Source organism: Alosa alosa, chromosome 10 (assembly GCF_017589495.1).
Source record: "Alosa alosa isolate M-15738 ecotype Scorff River chromosome 10, AALO_Geno_1.1, whole genome shotgun sequence".
Taxonomy (NCBI): domain Eukaryota; kingdom Metazoa; phylum Chordata; class Actinopteri; order Clupeiformes; family Clupeidae; genus Alosa; species Alosa alosa.
Genome location: NC_063198.1, coordinates 28,323,650 through 28,343,134, shown reverse-complemented (window position 1 = coordinate 28,343,134; position 19,485 = coordinate 28,323,650). Strand labels below are relative to the sequence as shown.

Genomic DNA, 19,485 nt, shown 5'->3' with positions numbered 1-19,485 from the left:
AGTCAGAAACTCACATGTGGAGTAGGTAGTGATGGGCATGGGAGAAATGCTTTAAAGATTTCAATAAGTTTACGTCTCTTAGTTATTCAAGTTTTTGGTTTTCATCATGTCTTTTTTCATAAAGAATAAAGGGAACCCAAAGGTTTCCAAATCAACACACGGCGCTGGTCGAAAGGTAAAAACCTTGAACTGGTCCAAGTGATCAGCTAAGTAACCTGCTAAATGTTGATTGCCCCGAGAGGCTTATAAAAGCCAAAACGGCATTTTGACCGAATGGACATTTGTTTTGCTATTATTTCCGGGAAAAGTAGCCTTAGATCTGGGGCGCAGAACTACTCGTTTTCTCCTTTGTAAAGTGATGTTATGCTGAAAAGCTAGCTGGTTAACTAATGTCATGTAGGTGACTTCAGATGGCTGTGTTTTATCTGTGTACCTCAGAGCGATGGCGATGGTGACAAACGAAACAAATCCAAACTTAGCAAACGACTCAACGAAGAAATCTCCAGTGATTCCGAGACAGAAAGGTACGAAATTTGCGCAGTCTCTTAACTGTACTCCTGCTTCGCTGTTGGCTCCAGGAGGCACTAGGTTGTGTTACCGTACTATTCTGTTTTTGTAACTTAGCGACCCAGTTGGAAAGAAGCAACGGGGAGACGATGAGCGAGAGATTGAAGAGACTGCCCAGGAGAAGAAACTACGCTTAGCTAAGTCGTATCTTGACCAACTGAGAGAGGAGGGTGAGCATATGCCACAGTAACTTTACTGTCCAATGTCGCTGTATGTGTGAGATCATGTGAAAGTCCTGCGAGTTTTGATAATACTGTTGTGCCCTCTCCACTGCGTAGAGGAGAAGAGAGCTGAGGATGATGCCTTTGAGTCAGACCTGATCGCTGGAAGACTACAGGACGATGTGGTAAAGTCTCTCCACGCTTCATCCACTGAATCTACACATAAATGACTTATAGTATAGTATAAGTATATATACTCTTTTGATCCCATGAGGGGGATGCAGAGAATTTGGTCTCTGCATTTATCCCAATCCGTGAAGTAGTTAAACACACTCGGCACACAGTGAACACACAGTGAGGTGAAGCACACACTAATCCTGGCGCAGTGAGCTGCCTGCAACCACAGCGGCGCTCGGGGAGCAGTGAGTGGTTAGGTGCCTTGCTCAAGGGCACGTCAGCTGTGCCTACTGGTCGGGGTTCGAACCGGCAACCCTCCGGTTACAAGTCCGAAACGCTAACCAGTAGGCCACGGCTGCCCCAACTTCAGACCTTACAAGCCATTGGTTGACGTTCTCATACCTGACTTACCTCACTGTTTTTATTTTATTTTTATGTTTTCTTATTGATCACAGCTGGAACAGAGAGGGAAGCTACAACGACTGATCGCAAAAGACGTGAGTAACACTCTTAGTTCGGTAACTCTGCTGTAGGAGTTTAAATCAGTAAATTGGGTTTCTGATCTGAGGCGTATGTTGTGTTGGTTGGCAGCTGGTTCCTCCAGAGGCGACAGAGGTGCGCCTGCTGAGGGGACACAAGCTCCCGGTCACCTGCCTGGTCATCACCCCCGACGACAAGCATATCTTCTCATCATCAAAGGACTGTTCCATCATCAAATGTAAGCCAGATCATTGTCTTTTGCTTGTGTTGAAGGGGATAGGAGAAACAACCATAGTTTGGGCTGTGGTATGCTGTTTGTGTTATCTAAAATGTCTGTCTGTGTACATATTGCATATGATGTAGTGATGTCTTGACCTTGTGTAAGTGACTGCTTTTTGTTTTTTACCCCCAGGGGATGTGGAGAGTGGGAAGAAAGTCCACAAAATCGCTGGAGGCAGAAAGGGTACTGACGCCCGACATGTAGGCCACACAGCTCATGTTCTGTGCATGGCCATCTCGTCCGATGGCAAATACCTGGTGAGAACACCTTGCAGATCTTACATGCTTGGTTGTTGTTACAGTGTGATCCTAAGGCACTTTGATATTGTTTAGTTTTTTATTTTATAAATTAGATAGCTATTTTTTTTTTAAACATTATGTAATTTCTGTGATAATAGTTTTTCTTGAAGCACAGACATCTAAGCAGCCTAGTCTAGAACGCCTGGAATGTTGGCCTTTGTCAATCCCTGCTGTAATGACTGGGGATTCATTCTTTTGTGTCCTTTCTCTTGGCGCCAGGCCACAGGAGACATGAATAAGTTGATCATGATCTGGGAGGCAGCCACATGTAAGCACCTGTACAAGTTCACCGGTCATAGAGGTCCAGTGTCGGTAAGTCCACCTTTTTTCCCCCCTCTATGAACCCTCGGGACACTTTTCGTATTCAGTTATTTCCGTGTCTTAAGTCCAAAATCAAGCCACAATCTTGGTCGCTTTTTCAGGGTCTGGCGTTTAGGAGAGGTACTCACGACCTGTACAGCGCCTCACATGATCGCTCCATCAAAGTGTGGAATGTGGATGAGAACGCTTATGTGGAGACTTTGTAAGTTGGCTGGCTTTTCTCAGACAGGCTTTAGACGTTAAATGTGGGAAGCCTGTGTTTCTAATCCAATGCCCTTGTTTTTTGGTCAGATTCAACTATTGCTACTTGTGGTCCTCCAGGTGTCTGGTCTATGTTGTAGAGATCCACCCTTTGGAAAAGCTAGTATGATGCAGTATAAATAGATACAGAATCTTACCGAATATACAAGTTGTTATTTGGATATATTGTTTGAAAAAATTAGCCTAATGATCGACTTGAGTTCACCGAGTACTGTCAGTACGAAAAACCGACAGTACTCGTGAACTCGAGAAGCTGAGATCTATGTAAAAACTCGCAGGATTTCTCCTTTAAAATCAATTCAGTGTCACAAGACAAAATGCTGGTTTACAGTGTCAGACCTTCATCTCACAAATTAGGTTAACCTACTTCAACTAATTGAAGAGATATCGCTGTTTTATGAACTTTTAAGTCACCCCATGGTGTCAGTATGGCTTGTGTGTGAACTGCCAGCACTTTGGTAAGACAGTGGTTATTATGCCATAATGTGGACTCTGGACTAGCCTAATGAAACTTGGGGAAGTTATAGATAAATAAATACTAAAGGAAAGTTATAGTTACGTTGAGTGTGGAGTGATCAGCTCAATTGTCTCACCAGGATCACTTTCAATGTGGTCAGACTGTCCTTTAGCTCAGTATTGTGTGTGTGTGTGTGTGTGTGTGTGTGTGTGTTCAGGTTTGGGCACCAGGACGTGATCACAGGTCTGGATTGTCTAAGCCGTGAGCGCTGTGTGACGACAGGGGGCCGTGACCGAACCGTACGTGTCTGGAAGATCGCAGAGGAGTCCCAGTTAGTGTTCCATGGACATGAGTGAGTATCTGAAACCCATCATCTTTTCCCATCTCTCTAGACCCTTTTCTAGAGCCTTTTCTAGAGCCTTCTTCACTAGCCTTTCTTCTCTTTGTCCCTATTTTAAATTCTGTTTTTGACAAATCTATATTGTCTAAAAATCCAGCTGATTTGCAGCCATTCAAAACTTCAGGTTATACTTTGATTTTCTGAATGGACTGCTTTTATTTTCCGCTTTTCCACTCTGAGCACTCAAATCGTGCCTCGCATTCACCTATTTACACATACACACACTATCATACACTGATGGCAGAAGCTGCTGTGCAAGGCACCAACCTGCACTTTGAAAACACTTTGGGGTTTAGTGTCTTGCTCACGGACACCTGGACAGGGTCAGGAGGAGTTGGGCTCTAACCGGCAGCCGTCCAGTTGCTGGACGACGACTCTGCCTCTTGTTATTTTCTGTACTTTCTTCTTTTCTTTCTTAATTAAATCGTATGACTTTTGTTCTTTTGACTTTCTAGGAGCTCCATAGACTGCATCCAGCTCATTAATGAGGAGCACATGGTCACAGGAGGCGATGATGGGTGAGATTATCAGTCGTGAACCTAGAGGATGCCCATTAGCATTCTCTCTCTGTGTTTGAGATCACCTTAAAAAATCCTCCGTGCAGAATGCATAACGGAATACAAAACAACCAACAGAGTGCATAAATAACAAAAAAATTCTTTGTCCATAATTTCTTGTTTCATTCTCTCTCTCCATTTTGTTCTGTCCTCTCCTCACACTCTCTACTTGCTGTGTCGTTGCAGTAGCCACAGTGTTTTCAGTGATGATATTGCATGGCTGGCCAGGGCCTTTACAATGATTACATCAACGTCATTAAGCTGGGGTTTCCAGCCTAGACCACACAGATACATAGTGCATAGTTTTGGATGGCTAGTGGGAACAACATGATTGTTTATGCCTTCACAAGACAGTTGCCTTCAAAATAAAAATGAAGATGATGCCAGAATGAGTTGCCTATGAAATCATCCTTCAGAAAAAATAGTTCAGAACAGTATAGACCCTTTCAAGAGAGTTCCATTATCAGCATCATAGTTGGCCCCACAAGGCTTCCGTTTTAACATTCCATATGTTATCTTAATGCAGAGGAAGTAGATTGGGAACCAAATAGAATGTTCAAGCATTGTTTTTGTTTTTATTGTTGAAAGGATCTATAGTAAAGTTCCTCTCCCGCATGTGCCCTCCACAGCGCCGTGTCCGTGTGGACGGTGAACAAGAAGAAGCCTCTGACCACGGTGAAGCTGGCCCACGGTAGCCGTGGCGACCCCGGGCTGGAACAGCCCTGCTGGGTGTCCTCAGTGGCCGCCCTGCTCAACTCCGACACGGTGGCTTCAGGTGCCTCAGGCACGCGCACCCGCCCTCGCCCTCGATCGCACACACACACACACACACACACACACACACACACACACACACACACACAGGCCAAACACAACACAAATGTCACATAACACACACATAACCACACTTGGAACTTAGACAGAGTTGAATTAATACATGTATCACCCTTGAAATAATCACTATGTTACTGTCAGATATCAGGGAGCTCACCTTTTTCCCTCTCTTTTTCTACTGTCTACAGGTTCCCATAACTCCAATGTGCAGTTGTGGAAGGTTGGTCAAGGCTTCCGGGGCCTGGAGCCTCTCTTCAGCATCCCAGTGGTATGCACTATTTAGTTCTGTTCAGTTTGATTTATAGTGGCAAAACATGTGAAATGGTCTCAAGGTGCTTTAGAGAGGTTGATTGTTACAATAGCAAGTAAAAATCCTTTTGTACTGTAACAGGTACAATAGCAGTTCATTGTGTTATCATGCATTATATCACGTGTTTTAGTCAAAGATATTGATTGTATTGATTGATCAGGTTCTTCTCCATCATTCTCTCTTCTCTCAGGCTGGGTTTGTGAACAGCTTGAAATTTGCAAATTCTGGAAAGTTCCTTGTTGCGGGAGTAGGGCAGGAGCACAGGTGAGCAGTCCGAGTACATTTCCAAATGACCACAGGGACATCTTTCAGTGTCAATGTCTTGTCTGATTTTCATTCGATGTGAGGCTAGCTCCAGCTCCGTTTGTTTGCAGTTGTGCCTCATAATATTTTGCATAGTATTATAATATTTTAATATTTTATAATATTATAATATTTTCCTCAGTAGTCCTATGCCTATGACTACTGAGGTCCTATCTGTGACCAATGGTGGTTTTGTTTTTTAGTTAAACCTTTCATTTTATATCAGAGGGCAAGACATAGCTTCCTCTGGTATAGGCCAGCAATGCTACAGTTACAGTGTTGTTTCACAAGGGGGCGCTGTTTATTCATGCATATTGTGCACAAATTTGATATTTGGGTAGTTTCAGGGTAAGTGCTTGACATTAGCCACATGTCTCTGTACCTTATGTTGGGTATGTGTATACTGTTATTAATGACTAGACTAGCAGCACCTGAGTCATTTGCAAAAAGAAGTGCAAAAATACTGTTTGTTGGCACAAAATACATCTTTCAGTCATTTTCATCTTTAAAGGAGAAATCCAGCGAGTTTTCAGAGTACTGATGGTACGAAAAAAGCTGCAGGATGTAGCAACTCGAGCTAGGTAAAACTGATTGATTGTGTGTACCGACAGTACTCGGTCACCTCGAGAAATGGAATCTTTGTGAAATCTCGCTGGATTTCTCCTTTAAATTGATGTTTCATTATACAACCACACCACTTTAACACATCATACAAGTTTACTGAGGGCAGAAAACTGGACCACACTAACACATTCTGTAATAAATAATTTCCAAATGCAGTTTTAACATTATAATAGTTGACAGATTAACTGCTAAAGTTTTCTGACTAACAGTGTTTGTCCACTCCAAGATATTTTCTTTATGTTGTAAAAAGCACAGCATATATAATGCAACTGTATAATGATGCAATTGTATACAACTATTTACCTTCTACTGATGATTAAAATCTTCATTGATTATGCAACTACCCATTTACCGTTATCTGGTGTGTTTGCCCTTCCCCAGGCTTGGGCGGTGGTGGAGAGTAAAGGAAGCTAAGAATGGACTGTACATCATTCCTCTGAAACGGAAAGCTCCGGAAGTAATAGTAGCTACAGAAATGGAGGCTGAGCAGGAGGAACGTTGAGGAGCAGTGCTGTGAGCGTGTGTGTGGTGTTTTTTTTTTTTTTTTTTTTTGTATGAATGGAGAACGGGTTCAGAAGAACTTTATTTGTTTATTCATGTGTTTTCATTTGCATTTGTAAATGACATGCATTGTGGAATCCCTTGGAGGACCTAATTAAATTTTATGTTGAAATCATGGCTCTTGGATGGTATTGAATGAAACTGCCTCTCTTGGTTAGAGACAGGTGTTCTCTGAGATGGTCAGAGATGGTCAGATGGTCAAAAAATACATAAGCTGTTTCTATTGTGTTGCCAGCAGAGGACTAATTAATTGACATATGTTGGTATAATCCACATAATAACATGGCAAGAGAATGGACATTCTCATTACTGTATACACCTTGTAGGATTGGGCTTGTAGGATCGCTCACGTTACATTTCTTAAATTCAGCTATTTGAGTTGTGCAAGAAAGGGACAAAATGTCAGAATTTGTGTATGGCAGCAACCCTAGTCTGAATGTACAAGCCACTGCTATCCTTTAGGCCAGGCGTGTCAAACCCATATTAGGTAGTGGGCCGGATTTGTTGGAATGAGACCTGTGGGGGGCCGTCATTGTCATTATCATAATTTTTTGCATGGGTATATCAGAGTGTTATTTGATGATCACTTATGAGCAAACAAGTACACAATAATGTACTGCTGTCATGTACTGCTCTTTCTTGAAATGCTCTACTTCCATGTTAGCTTTTACACTTCTTTCTTCCTGAGGATGGTTTGTAGTGCTATAGGTTTAATCAATTTATCATATCATATAGAGATATTGCGTATTATATTACACATTGTTGAAGACAACTGGATGTGGATATCTTTTTTTCTAATTTTCCCTTGCTTTAGGCACTCCCAGGGCTCAATGCTCCACTACATGTGGTTGACTGAGTGATGGGGCCAAGTTGACTCACCAGGGGTGCACTTCTATGTTCCCAAACGACAATAAGAGGGAACTGCAACTAGCAAAGGTTGCAAAGTTCCCTTTCAAGTCAGTATAAGACTTAATGCTCTCTTCAAAAGAAAGCGTTAAGACGATTAGTAACTATCAAAGCATGGCAGCATATTGTCATGTGTTTGTTCAGATACTTAATGAGACTTGTGAGAGCTGCTGCTTGCTGTGTTGATGGAGACGCGAAGGCACTGATAATAGTTATTGTAATTGGCACAGAGCGGATTTGAAATGCAGGGGGCGTTTTTAAATATCAAATGCTTTGACAATTTGTTATGTTTAAAGTATGTAAATCCTTCCTTCAGCCATGCTTGGATCTCGTTAATGCAGGTTAAGCAGCATGATGCTGAGAAACTGATACATCCATATAGGTTGCGCTATCCATATAGGGGCCGAATAAATTTACCATGAAGCCTCAGTGTTCATTTAAAAAAGTTTATTTACAATTTAAATTACAAGAAAGCACTGACTTATTCACTGAACTCTATGTTGAAACATTATATAGCCTACACTTGAAAAAAAAAAACACACACACACAAGTGACCTCCATATTTCATTTAACTTTGTTAAAAGAAGGAAAACAGCCTACTGTTGGATATAGTTTTAATTTCCTCTGGTCTACATTAATTCAACAGGAAGAGACAAAAGGTCATTTGATTCACAGCACTTTGGGAGGGAGCACCCATTGAGGGATACGCTGTGTGTGTGGACCTCCACCCCTGTCCTTTCCATAGGGCGTCATCCTCACATGGCAGCGTTGTTTCAGAGCCCCAAAAACTCCGTCGTTTATCTACACCACTATAGAGACTCCTACAGCACTAGAGCCTTTGCAATGACAACAGAAGATGTGACATGGAAAGTTCTATAGCGATACAGGATGCTAAGTAATAATTTAACAATGACAAGAGCAGTCCACATGGTTAGCTAAATGCCTAGCCAACACAGCACTACACCACTGCATGCCTCATTATAGAATAAGACTTTACATGAAGCCAGCAGAATCTAAACAACCTAAATAGTGTTTTATTTTTCACTGAATATTCTCTTTTTCAAGTTTGTGTAACCCAGTGTTTCACAAAAAAGTACATGTCAAAACTACACGTTAGGGCTGTACCTTAGTATTTAGTCCATTATAGTCACATTGATAGCTTCTTAGTAGCCTACTTAGTAGCGACAGGCTTGCTGTCTCCATAGCTTTATTCTGGCGTGCAAGTCTTCGAGAGAGAGAGAGAGTGGTGAGCTGCTCGGCGCCCTCTCCAAACACAGGGTGTCTTCAAACTTCAGGCTTCCACATGCATCCACGCAGCAGGCCATCCATCAGAAGACGGTTCTGTGTGTGTATGTGTGTGTGTGTGTGTGTGTGTGTGCGTGCGTGCGTGCGTGTGTGTGTGTGTGTGTGTGTGTGCACACACCACTCTGTCCTACTCTCTGGCTCACAGGGAAGATGTGGTGGAGTCCACTACTTCCCTCCCGTTACAAACGGTCGGCACGGGGGTCGAGGCGGAAGCTGAGGGAGAGAAGGTTTGGAGACAAGCGTGAGTTTTGGATAAAATGCCAAATAAAGGGTGTTTTCAGGTTATTTAGTGGGTTTACAGAGAGGACAACAAACAATAATATTAATTCATTTTAATTGTAAGTCTGTTATTGATTGTATTACTTAATATATGCTGTATCCCTGTTTATTTAAAGCATACAGCCTTTAAAACAAAGTTTCATTAACTGTTTCTGTGTTTGTTCATAATAATCCATTCAGACAAAAATCTAAGAAAAGGTGTACATCATGTACAGTATCTGGTCCTGTAAATGAAACAATTACATTTGTTTGTATCAGATACCTTTAGTACACTCTCTGTGTTCGTATTGCTATGTGTGCCATGTTTTTAGTCTGTGGATTCAGAAAGAACATGAGTCACAAGGACATCTTTAGAAATGCAGTGGACATTGCAAGGACAACTGCCAAGCACAAAGGCACGGAGTTGTCCAGCATCAGATAACAAAAGCACGCTTTGAGTGTGTGTCTATGTGTGTAGTGTTTGTGTTTGTGTGAGACAGAAAGAGACACCTTGGGAGTAGTTGGAGCCAGTAGTGTTGACCTTGATGACCTTGGACCTAATGCTGGCCACGTTCTTCTGCGGCTGAAAGAGGATGATGTGGACCTTGGGGGCGAAGAGGCAGCCCAGCACCACCGAGCCACTCAGGCTGACCGAGATGCACATGGTGGTGGTCTGCACCTGAAATGCAAATACAAAAACACGAGCTCACACTTTCGACCATGGCAAGAGAGAAACAAACTGGACCTTTCAGCCAAGATGCTGCCTGAGTTTGAACTGATTCAACAGGCAACATTCAAAGATTCTTAAGATGCAGGAAGTCAGAATTTACCTAACTATTATTGTCTTAAATTGATCCAGTACTATACTGTATATGCCATCATGATGCAAAAACCACAAACCATTTCTATTCATCCCCGCCACCTGTTGATAAGTACTGTACCACACAACAACTTATAGGCTACCACCCTATTCCAGATTATTGTGTTACAGTGTAATTACGCCCTAAACTGAATCTATATTAATTCACTCATGCTTTAAAATATTCTGTTTTTTTACCTTTTGTATATTTGCATATATGTTTATGTATATTATATTTCTCAGCAGATGCTTTTGTCCGAAGCGACTATGGCATCAATAAACATTACATTAACATCAATAAGTCAAAGTCAAGTCTCAAATGTGAAGTCATATAGCCTACATTAAAAAATACCAATAATAGCCATAGACTAATATAATTTAACAGTAGCCTAACCATTCTAGATCACCCAGTGTTTCTCAGTATAATTTATCGGTGCCCCTAGGCAAAATGGAATATGTTGGAATGGATAATTATTTGAGTCAATAGGGTTGCTAGTCTCTACTGCAAACAAATGATTACTATTACCATTTCAATTTGTATTGAAAGTGGAAATACATGCTTTGAAAAAGAAACTAATTTCTCCAGGACTATCAAGCAACGAGAAAAAAGTCCAATTAGATGTGAAGGAATCACCAATAATCCCAAAGACATTGCACATCCTGAATATTATGAATGCACATTGCAGGTGTCAAAGGTTTCTTGGTGTTTTAAGTCCTCAACGTTGTCTTCAAGGCAGCTCTGCCCGGAAGGGGTTAGGTGCCTTTAAGTCGACAGTGGCAGCGCTGCCTGGAAGACGACGTTGGGGGCTTAAAACACCATCGAGCATGTCGAAGTGGACAAGTTGGCAAGTAAGCCTTCACTTGATCTGCTTCTCAAGAGTCGGAGAGCATTAATGAATGGAGTTTGCTAAGTAGTTTTTTCAAGACCACCAATGTTAACTAATGTTCCACTCATATCATATCCATGGTTCTCTAGAGCAACATAAGTTAGATTATAGTAAATAAAATGACCTGTGTGTCTGCATTCAAATTTAACTTTACTTTTATTGCTTATAGCTCTACAGATCTATACATAGCACTACAAACCTAAGCTTTGTTATGAAGATGTTATTAATTTGTTATTACCATTGGAATGAACTGACCTTCAAAATGGCTGTTAGGGTGTTGTACAACAATTCACATTCTGTAAAATTCTTTCAATGTGAGTGTCCAACTGAGTTTTGCTTAATTTGTTTGTGTACATAACAATAACAACTTCACCCTCTAAGAGTCTGTACAGTATTCAAGGTTTTACCTACATACCCGTTTGAATGATGCATTGGCTGCAGAGAAAGGTCAGTTTGTGTGTGTGTGTGTGTGTGTGTGTTGGGTGAGAAATGTCTGTTTGCCCTTTTGTGAACTTGCTTGGAGTGTGTGTTTGTGTGTGTGTGTGGGAGAGAGAGTGTGTGTGTGTGTCCCCATGCATTTGATATTTTGCCCATTTCTACATTTTGATATTGCCGGATCGTTTTCCTTATCAGCATACAGCTAACACATCCTGACAGCTTAACCTCTGCTGAACCAGCGGGTAATGTTGCAGGCACAAGAAACTAGACAAGCCTCAACTTCTCCCCCGCCATGCCAGACAGACACATACTCATCCGCATGCAGCATCCAAATAGAGCTCTGGTGTGGATGTGGCTGTGAAGTAGTAATCAGATGCCGCACACACTCTGCACTCTGGCATGGCAGCACACCCCACCAATGACTTCAAATCGACGCCAGTGTTAACAAGCGGTGGTGGTGTGAATTTTTAGATGCCAGTGAAAAGACTGTGGGTTATAGCCCTCATCCATCCCAATGGACCAATAAAAAAACAAGCCAATGAACTTTATCTGGTTTAAAGCTGTCAGATGTGTGTTGACAATTAAACCATGGATGATGTTTAGAAGACGCTTGATTATGAAATGTAATCATGACACATATTTAACAATATTTTATGTTTATTCATATCCAAGGTGGAATAATCATCAACGTTTTTGGAGGATAATTAGAGTCAATCAGTGGAAACTGATATATCATGACATTTAGAGGTATGTTTCTCTCTGTCTCCGTCAAAGTCTATGGCCTTATTGACGTCAGAAAGAGCAAAGAGGCTTGATTTATACCTCAACACAAAAACATCCAGTCAAGTCTGTGAGGCTAAATGCCTGGGGAAAGGGCACATCAATGCCTGAAATTCCAGCAACAGAGTGGAGAAGGGAGCAGGGTGAGAGCAGTTGCAAAAAGATAAAGTCTAGACATATTTTTACAGAGCCAGTCTCAATCTAATCAGGCTGACCTTATCAGCTTCAGAATTAAGGCTGATACACTTTGTTAACCACTATGAATAGCACAGGAAGTTGGTTGGTCCTCTGACTTGACATGGAAGACGGAGTTTTAATTAGTGTTCAAATACCACTGAGATATACGTAAAGAACACTCAGGCTTTTAAATTGGAAATGATAACTGTGAAATTTGTCTCTCGATTTCAAAACAAATTATAAACACGAACATGAGAGACCACATATCAAATTCAATTACATTTTAATTTCATTTACTTATACAGCACCATTTAAAATGAAAGTCTCAAGAATCAATATGCGAACTTCACTGAACCCAGACCGTCTTTTACTGATGCTATATGATAATGTTGCACAGATAAGATGCCTGGCTTAGTTTAATAAAACGGCAGGAGAACAGGCCCCTCATGCTCTGGTCCAACTTTCACATTTCTTTGTTTATTTATCCCAATTTTTTTCATGCCACACAGACCCCAAATTAAGCCTGTGTGGTTTGAGCAGCGTTACATCTCTGGTAGCCTGGCTTTTCCTGCAAGCCCCTGGATCAGCCCGTGGTGGCCTGGGATCAGCTCAGAGGTGAGGCTTCAGCTTCACACACAGAGGCCAGACAACCCTGCGGAGGTCAGGGGACTAAGAGCTCAGGACCAGGCAACGCTTCATTCATTCTGTTTATTGTACTGTATTTATTCTACTGCTTCTGTAATGGAAGGGATTTACTATAGTGTCCTTCAATGTTTTTCTCATGGTTTCTCAAGGAAAAGTTAACAAAAACTGAGATACACTCACAGATGCAGATATAGGAAGCTATAACAGTCTTTATTTGCACAAAGACTTGGCTATCTTGAAGTCGAGCTTATCTGTTTTTTTTCTTGTTAGTGTCTTTATGCAAAGGCAGAGAGAGCCAGAGCTCAAACATTTCATTGTATTTTTTAATGATAACTTTGAAATAAAAGTGCAAACTTAAACTTGAACTTGAAGTCTGTGAAGAGCAATTTTGATGAATGCAGGATGCAATATTCCCTGCCTCTGAGTGCAGCTTTATTCTAGTGTTAAATTCCCTGCTCTTCCTCATTAATGCAACACAAACAGGGCTTAGTGCCTTAAGCGATAGAACAGACTGAATATTTAAAATAGTGTTGAATATTTGTATATTGGATATTGCACTGACTCATTTCTGACCTAGGGATCTCTGAACTAGACGTAAATGTGTGGTAATAGCAGTGATTAAGAGCAGGTATGATAGCCACTGTGTGCACAGGCATCAAGCCCACTGGGGTTTTGCCAGAGAAGAGTAGGAGGGGACCACTGATCCTTTCCTCTCTCAAATTCACAAAGTACGCAGTGGACACATTCCATAGACAGAGAGTAGGCAGACCTGTCTATATGACCACTTAAGAGAAAGGGGCTCAATTAAAAACATTTTCCATGATTCCGCTAAGGTCCTGTCCTTTTTATACACCAATAATAATAATACTGTCATATATCCAGAGGAATCTGTATATTATCATATCCAGAGACATTTGTCATTTGTCAGAAATGATAGAGTACCATGTGCAGTTAATTTGAATTCTTACCTGTAGGTGCCTAGTATTAAATTCAGTCTGCACTTCTGTAAACCGGACTACTGGCCTGGACAAGTGTTTTCTGTTGGTTTGTGGGTTCAGGGCCTGGTGATGGCCACAGTCTGGGGGAGGAGAGGTGATGCTCTGGGGGTACCTGGCTCCTCATCAAGGCCCTTTTATTTTTTTGACAACCTGGTGTGAGGCAGGCCAACGCCTCTGTCCTGCCTATGGCCATTCTCCATGGCTTTGTTTACTCGGCTGCTAAGTGAATACTGACACTTTGTTCCTCAAAGCCTCAGCGTGGTCTCTGATGGCAACAGACAGGCAGCCTGAATAGCCTTGAGACAGGGTTTTGTTTTGTTTCTTTTCTTTTTTCTCTCATAATAACAGGTTTTGTGCACATCATACATTTGGATAAACATGATTTTATCTGGTTTGGCATTTGTGTGGGCTTGGTGTGACTCAAACAGAGACACACACACACACACATACACATACAATCACATAAACACACACACACACACATACAAGCAAACACACACACACACACACACACACACACACACACACACACACACGGATATGTATACACACAGACACTCAACATTCAGGAGGTAGAAGCTGCTCACTGCTGTTAAGTGAAGCTCAATTATAAAACCAAACTGTGGACGTCTGCTGAGGATTATTCACCGTGTTTTGTTAAATGCAGCTCATCTTCTCCTGCTAGAGCAGAGCAGTGATTCAAAGTCCTTCCTGCACGTCTGAGCAATTATGAAGTAAACATAACCCATACAGACCCACCGCCTGCCCTCACTTTCCTCTTGAACCCATCTAATAGGTTTCATTCAAACCTCAGCTCAAGGACAGCGTAGGTTAAAGCTCTCAGGAAATGTCAACAGCAGGCAAATCGTGTCCTCAATTCCCCCTAAACAACCTCGCTGCTTAGTTACCACAGTCCATGCTTATTTGTATTCTTTACAGTAGATGTTTGCCCATGTTGTGCTTAATGAGGAATAGCAAAACAAACTACACTTATAGTAACCTATATACAGTAACCTATGCTGTCTAGCTTCAACCAAGGCACAGATGTGAGAGCCTACTCCACTTATTTTGTTGTCACTTTTAGTGGTTGGTTCTGTATCTGTGATGATGGAAAGCCACTGTTACTTTCCTGACTGCCTGTTTAACACCGATGGAGTGTCCTGGAAGTGAGGTTAAATTGTGTGGTGGTGATGAGCTCTGTCCGTGTTGGGCCCTGCCCTGCTGGCTGTTCCAGCAGTCGGTGAGATTCCAGCTAATCTAGCCCAGATGAGATCTCTGATGTCTCCCCTTTGTTCTCTGTTTAGGAGACTCCCGGAGAAGGATGAAAAGAACTCTGTCTCTTTCACAATACAACTTTGCGGAGATGGCACCCGGGTCCCACAAGGTACCAATTAAAAAACGCTGCTCTACTAATGGGTAGGATTTTGTGCTCATCTAAACAGCTCGGCACAAATACAGCAGCCTGTCTAAGACCCACATTGTTGAAAGGAAACTCAGAAATGAATTTCTCTGATTTGATTCTGTGGTCCTGGAGGGACTCGTTTTTTATGACAATTTTTTTTTTTACGACCGATGTCCAGAAGCTACTCTCCCTGATAGGAGAAAGCCTTTCTGAAAGGTGCTAATTGTACAATTTAACAGGAAAGTCTTCAGGAAACACACACACAGGATCAGGCAGATTAACTGAAAAAATGGGAGCACTTTGGCTCTACTCACCTGCTAATTTTGTGCTAACGCTTCCCTGCCTCACTAAGTCAGTGGTTGCAACCCCAAATGGTTGTGTTAAATGGTTGTGTTAAAACAAAATTAATAAAAATGTAATCCTGAATTCAATCACATCATTTTTATGTTCATCCATTTAATATCTTTCCCTTTTCCGTCTCTAATACTTTGTATTTGTATTAATTTTAGTATATTTAGTATATTCTTTATCTTCTACTGTCCTTATTGCTTAGTTGTGTTTTTTATATTATATACTTTTAATTACTTTTTTCTGCTGTTAGTAAATGTGTGTGTGATGTCTGTATGCTACTGAGATCTTGAATTTCCCCTGGGGATCAATAAAGTATCTATCTATCTATCTATCTATCTATCTATCTAATACACCTACCCACTCACACACACAAACAGTACTGTTCACTAGATTGTACTAGATTGTATAGCATGGATGCTCTAGCTCAGTACACACTCCCTCACAGCCCAGGCTTACTGTAGTAGTCTTTAGTACTCACCCTGTAGTCGCTGGCCGTGACGTAGAAGATGGGCTGGAAGGCCAGCCAGATGATGCAGGTGGTGTACATGGTGAAGCCAATGAACTTGGCCTCGTTGAAGTTCTCGGGGCATTTGCGGGTCTTGAAGGCGTAGACGGTGCAGAGGATGATGAGCACGCAGTTGTAGGCCAGCGAGGCCAGCATGCTGGAGTCCTTGCTGTTGCACTTGAGCGTGACCACGTCGCGGCGCTCGGGCGCCACCTCCTTGCGCACGCCGGGCGCCTCGATGATCAGCCAGCCCACGGCCACCATCAGCTGGCAGGAGATGAGCGCGGCGCAGATGACCACCTGCGAGGCCGGGCTGATGAAGCGTGGCCGCTGGGCGCCGCCTTCTCGCACGCCGCCGAAGATGCGCGCGATGCGGTTGGTCTTGGTCAGCAGCGCCGAGTAGCAGACGGCGAAGGACGTGCCCAGGCCCAAGCGCCGCAGCGTGCACACGGCCGCCGACGGCTTGGCGATGTAGATGAACGTCACGGCGTAGCACAGCCACACGCCCAGCAGCAGGATGTAGGAGAGCTCGCGGCCCGACGCCTTGACCACCGGCGTGTTGTTGTTCTTCAAGAAGACGCCAGCCACCGCCATGGTGCAGAGCATCCCTAGGCAGGAGATGGTCACCGGCCCGATGGCCCAGGCGTCCGACCAGCGGATGTACTCCTCGGGCAGCTCGAAGCAGCCGGTCAGGTTGGCCAGGGGCCACTCGCCGAAGCCGCAGTCCTCGCAGGTGAACTCGTCCAGCAGGTACTGGTGGGCCTGGCACGGAATGCAGATCCAGCAGCACACGTCGCCCGGCTGCATGCTCTTGGCCTCGTTGGGTTGGCACGGGTCACTGCACTGCGAGGTGGGAATCACGCCATTGGCCCATGGCACCTGGCTGGTGTTCAGCACCAGGTTCTGTGCCCAGTAGCCCACCTTCCGGTAGACGTACTTGCCGCCCTCCTGGTGGTAGTGGAAGATGTTGTAGCGGCCCAGGCTGTCTCCAGTGGCGGTGAAGCGGACAACATTCTCTGTGTCAGCTGGTCTGAAAGGGGCTGGAGGAGGGAAAGTAAGGAGAAACATCACAAATGTGTGTGATTCACAAATAAATATGCTGACAGCTAATTAGTCAGAGGTAGAAAGAGGTGCTTCTGTGACAATCACTCCCCATACTGGCAGATGGATCTAGAGCAGTTTTCTCAAACAGACGAAGGACCACTTAAAGGGACACCAGGCAAGTTTGATGCTTTTTCTCTATGAAACTCCCCCTCGCTCGGTCTGAAGCTCTTTTCCTTTTCTTTGCATCTTCCGTCAAGGGTTTTTGCTGCTTCTTCGCTGGCTCTGCCATTATACACACGTTTGCAACATTCGCTAGTGTTTCGTTAGCCTGCCTCTGTGCTGTATGCAGGATGTAAACTGATCCTGCTTCGGTTGGCGGGTACGATACACTGAACTTGCAAGCGGGATATTCTTCCTACAGGCAGTAGGGGCAGGTGAGAGAGTCTTCATTCGCCCTGTAATGAGTCATTTAAAGAACAAGTTCAGTATTTTACACTTAAAGCCCTGTTTTCAGATAGTTTATGATTAAATAGAACGTTTAAGATTGAAATTTGGACACATGCTGCTGTCCTGAGAATTTTCGGTTTCTGTGGGAAAATTCGTAGCAAAAAAAGTTGTCACAGACTTCCTCTCAACGATCCAGAAAGGCTAAAGTTGTGGCTGGAATTTCTGGGGTTGGATGTGAGCACACCTGTTGAGAATCTGCAGAAAGCTGATCACCGTGTTTCTGCGGTCTGCATTTTACTGAACTTCGCTGGAGGTCGAAAGAAATCGCCCAAAAAGCTCTTTCGCCTGAGAAATACAGCGGTTCCCACATTACCTCCTGGGACGACAGAGTTGGAAGAACTTGGGGTAACATTTTGTAGCGTAACGTTTGTAACAGGCGGAAAACTAACTTAATATGTCCATAACCTGTCATGTTCGCATCATAATCCTAACACTAACCCTAGCCTACATGAATAATTTGGCTACATGATTTTGTACGTTCACTATTTTTTTGGCTGTGGAACTTTCATGATGAAAGCCTACGTGAATCATTACGTTATCATTCACATCATGCAAGTTCCAAGACATTTTAGCATTAGCCATGGTTTGACGTGACAATAATTTGGATAGCGTAGTAGCCTACGATACCGCGATTGCATAAGACTACAGAAAGAATACAAACAACCCCATATCCGTTTCCGGCAGCGGAGTAATACCGCACCTCACAGCACATCCAATACAAGTCAATGGAGTTGGACAAAAAACTCTGATAAAACCTGTTGGAAAGAATCTTTTTTGCAGCGATTTTTGTGTGAGCATATCAGTGAACACCCTGACCACTTTCGGTGAGTTTCCGCCTTTGCAAACCAAAGTTTAATGCGTATTAGGAAGGATTGTTCCAGTGCACCTATGCAGCATTGTGGAGGAGGGGGGGGCGCTACCACAGAAACCGAAAATTCTCAGGACAGCAGCATGTGTCCAAATTTCAATCTTAAACGTTCTATTTAATCATAAACTATCTGAAAACAGGGCTTTAAGAGTAAAATACCGAACTTGTCCTTTAACAATATACCGACTTACGAAGATGAGTAATTAACACGAAAACGTTGCCTGGTGTCCCTTTAACCAATAAAAAAGAAACGTACGGACCACCTAAAAAAAAAGATTAGACCTACTTCAACAGTACATTAGCCTACACAATAGGCCTACTCACTGTACCACCTTGCTTATTGTCTTTGCACTTTGCTTATTGTGTCAGAGGATTCATATGATTTAAACTGCCATATCTTACATAGACAGTGTTGCAGAACTGTTTGGATTTACATGCAAGTTGGTTCAATATTGCAAACAACTAAACTATATTATATTTTACCACGTCTGCTCGCGGACCACTTGGGATGGCTTGTGGACCACACTTTGAGAAACACTGATCTAGAGTTATCAAACAGACAGCTAAACCTGCATATCAGAAATTAGCGGTGTAAAACAAATTTCTCTTACTATGAAACATTTTTCTCTGAATAGCCAAGCCAAACGCTACTTAACTCCTACATTTTGGCACTTACGAATTGTCACCAATACAAAAAGTTCTGCTTGCAAATGTATTTATTCATCCACCAAAATCTCAGTATCCTATTAAACTCCTGTTGTGAATACCTCCATTATGAGCATTTACTTACAAAAAGGCATAAGTTATAAACTTTTTTTTTTTGCTTTTAGGTGGACCATCTTTTTAACGAGGGCTTGTTTGAGCAGAACTTTGAATGCTTTCCATCTGAAACAACAGCTCAGTAAAAGTCTGCCTTTACATCTTCAAAGCACAGAAAACATCCCTGCGTCTGGCACTGATTAA

At 42.7% G+C, this 19,485-nt stretch overlaps 2 protein-coding genes across 3 annotated transcripts in view; one reads left to right on the top strand and one right to left on the bottom strand.

Annotated features, from left to right (window-relative positions):
• rrp9 (ribosomal RNA processing 9, U3 small nucleolar RNA binding protein) lies at positions 1-6,707 on the top strand. 2 transcript variants are annotated; one of them, XM_048254836.1, is made up of 15 exons: positions 1-175; positions 439-524; positions 625-737; positions 846-913; positions 1,361-1,402; positions 1,497-1,623; positions 1,798-1,922; positions 2,184-2,276; positions 2,387-2,487; positions 3,221-3,355; positions 3,859-3,921; positions 4,590-4,735; positions 4,983-5,062; positions 5,295-5,368; positions 6,413-6,707. In XM_048254836.1, exons 1-15 carry the CDS (start codon positions 107-109, stop codon positions 6,531-6,533), a joined length of 1,443 nt encoding a protein of 480 aa, XP_048110793.1. In that variant the 5' UTR covers positions 1-106; the 3' UTR covers positions 6,534-6,707. The 2 variants fall into 2 exon arrangements, with proteins under 2 accessions (XP_048110793.1, XP_048110792.1); XM_048254835.1 differs by having other exon boundaries at positions 4,590-4,744.
• A 1,223-nt stretch (positions 6,708-7,930) lies between these two features.
• grm2b (glutamate receptor, metabotropic 2b) overlaps positions 7,931-19,485 on the bottom strand; it is a 32,047-nt gene continuing 20,492 nt past the window's right edge. Inside the window, exons 4-6 of the mRNA XM_048254833.1 lie at positions 16,077-17,143; positions 9,572-9,740; positions 7,931-9,016 (exon numbers count right to left, since the gene is read on the bottom strand). Coding sequence (XP_048110790.1) covers positions 8,943-9,016; positions 9,572-9,740; positions 16,077-17,143 — 1,310 coding nt within the window. The 3' untranslated portion in view covers positions 7,931-8,942. The remainder of the gene's footprint in view (positions 9,017-9,571; positions 9,741-16,076; positions 17,144-19,485) is intronic.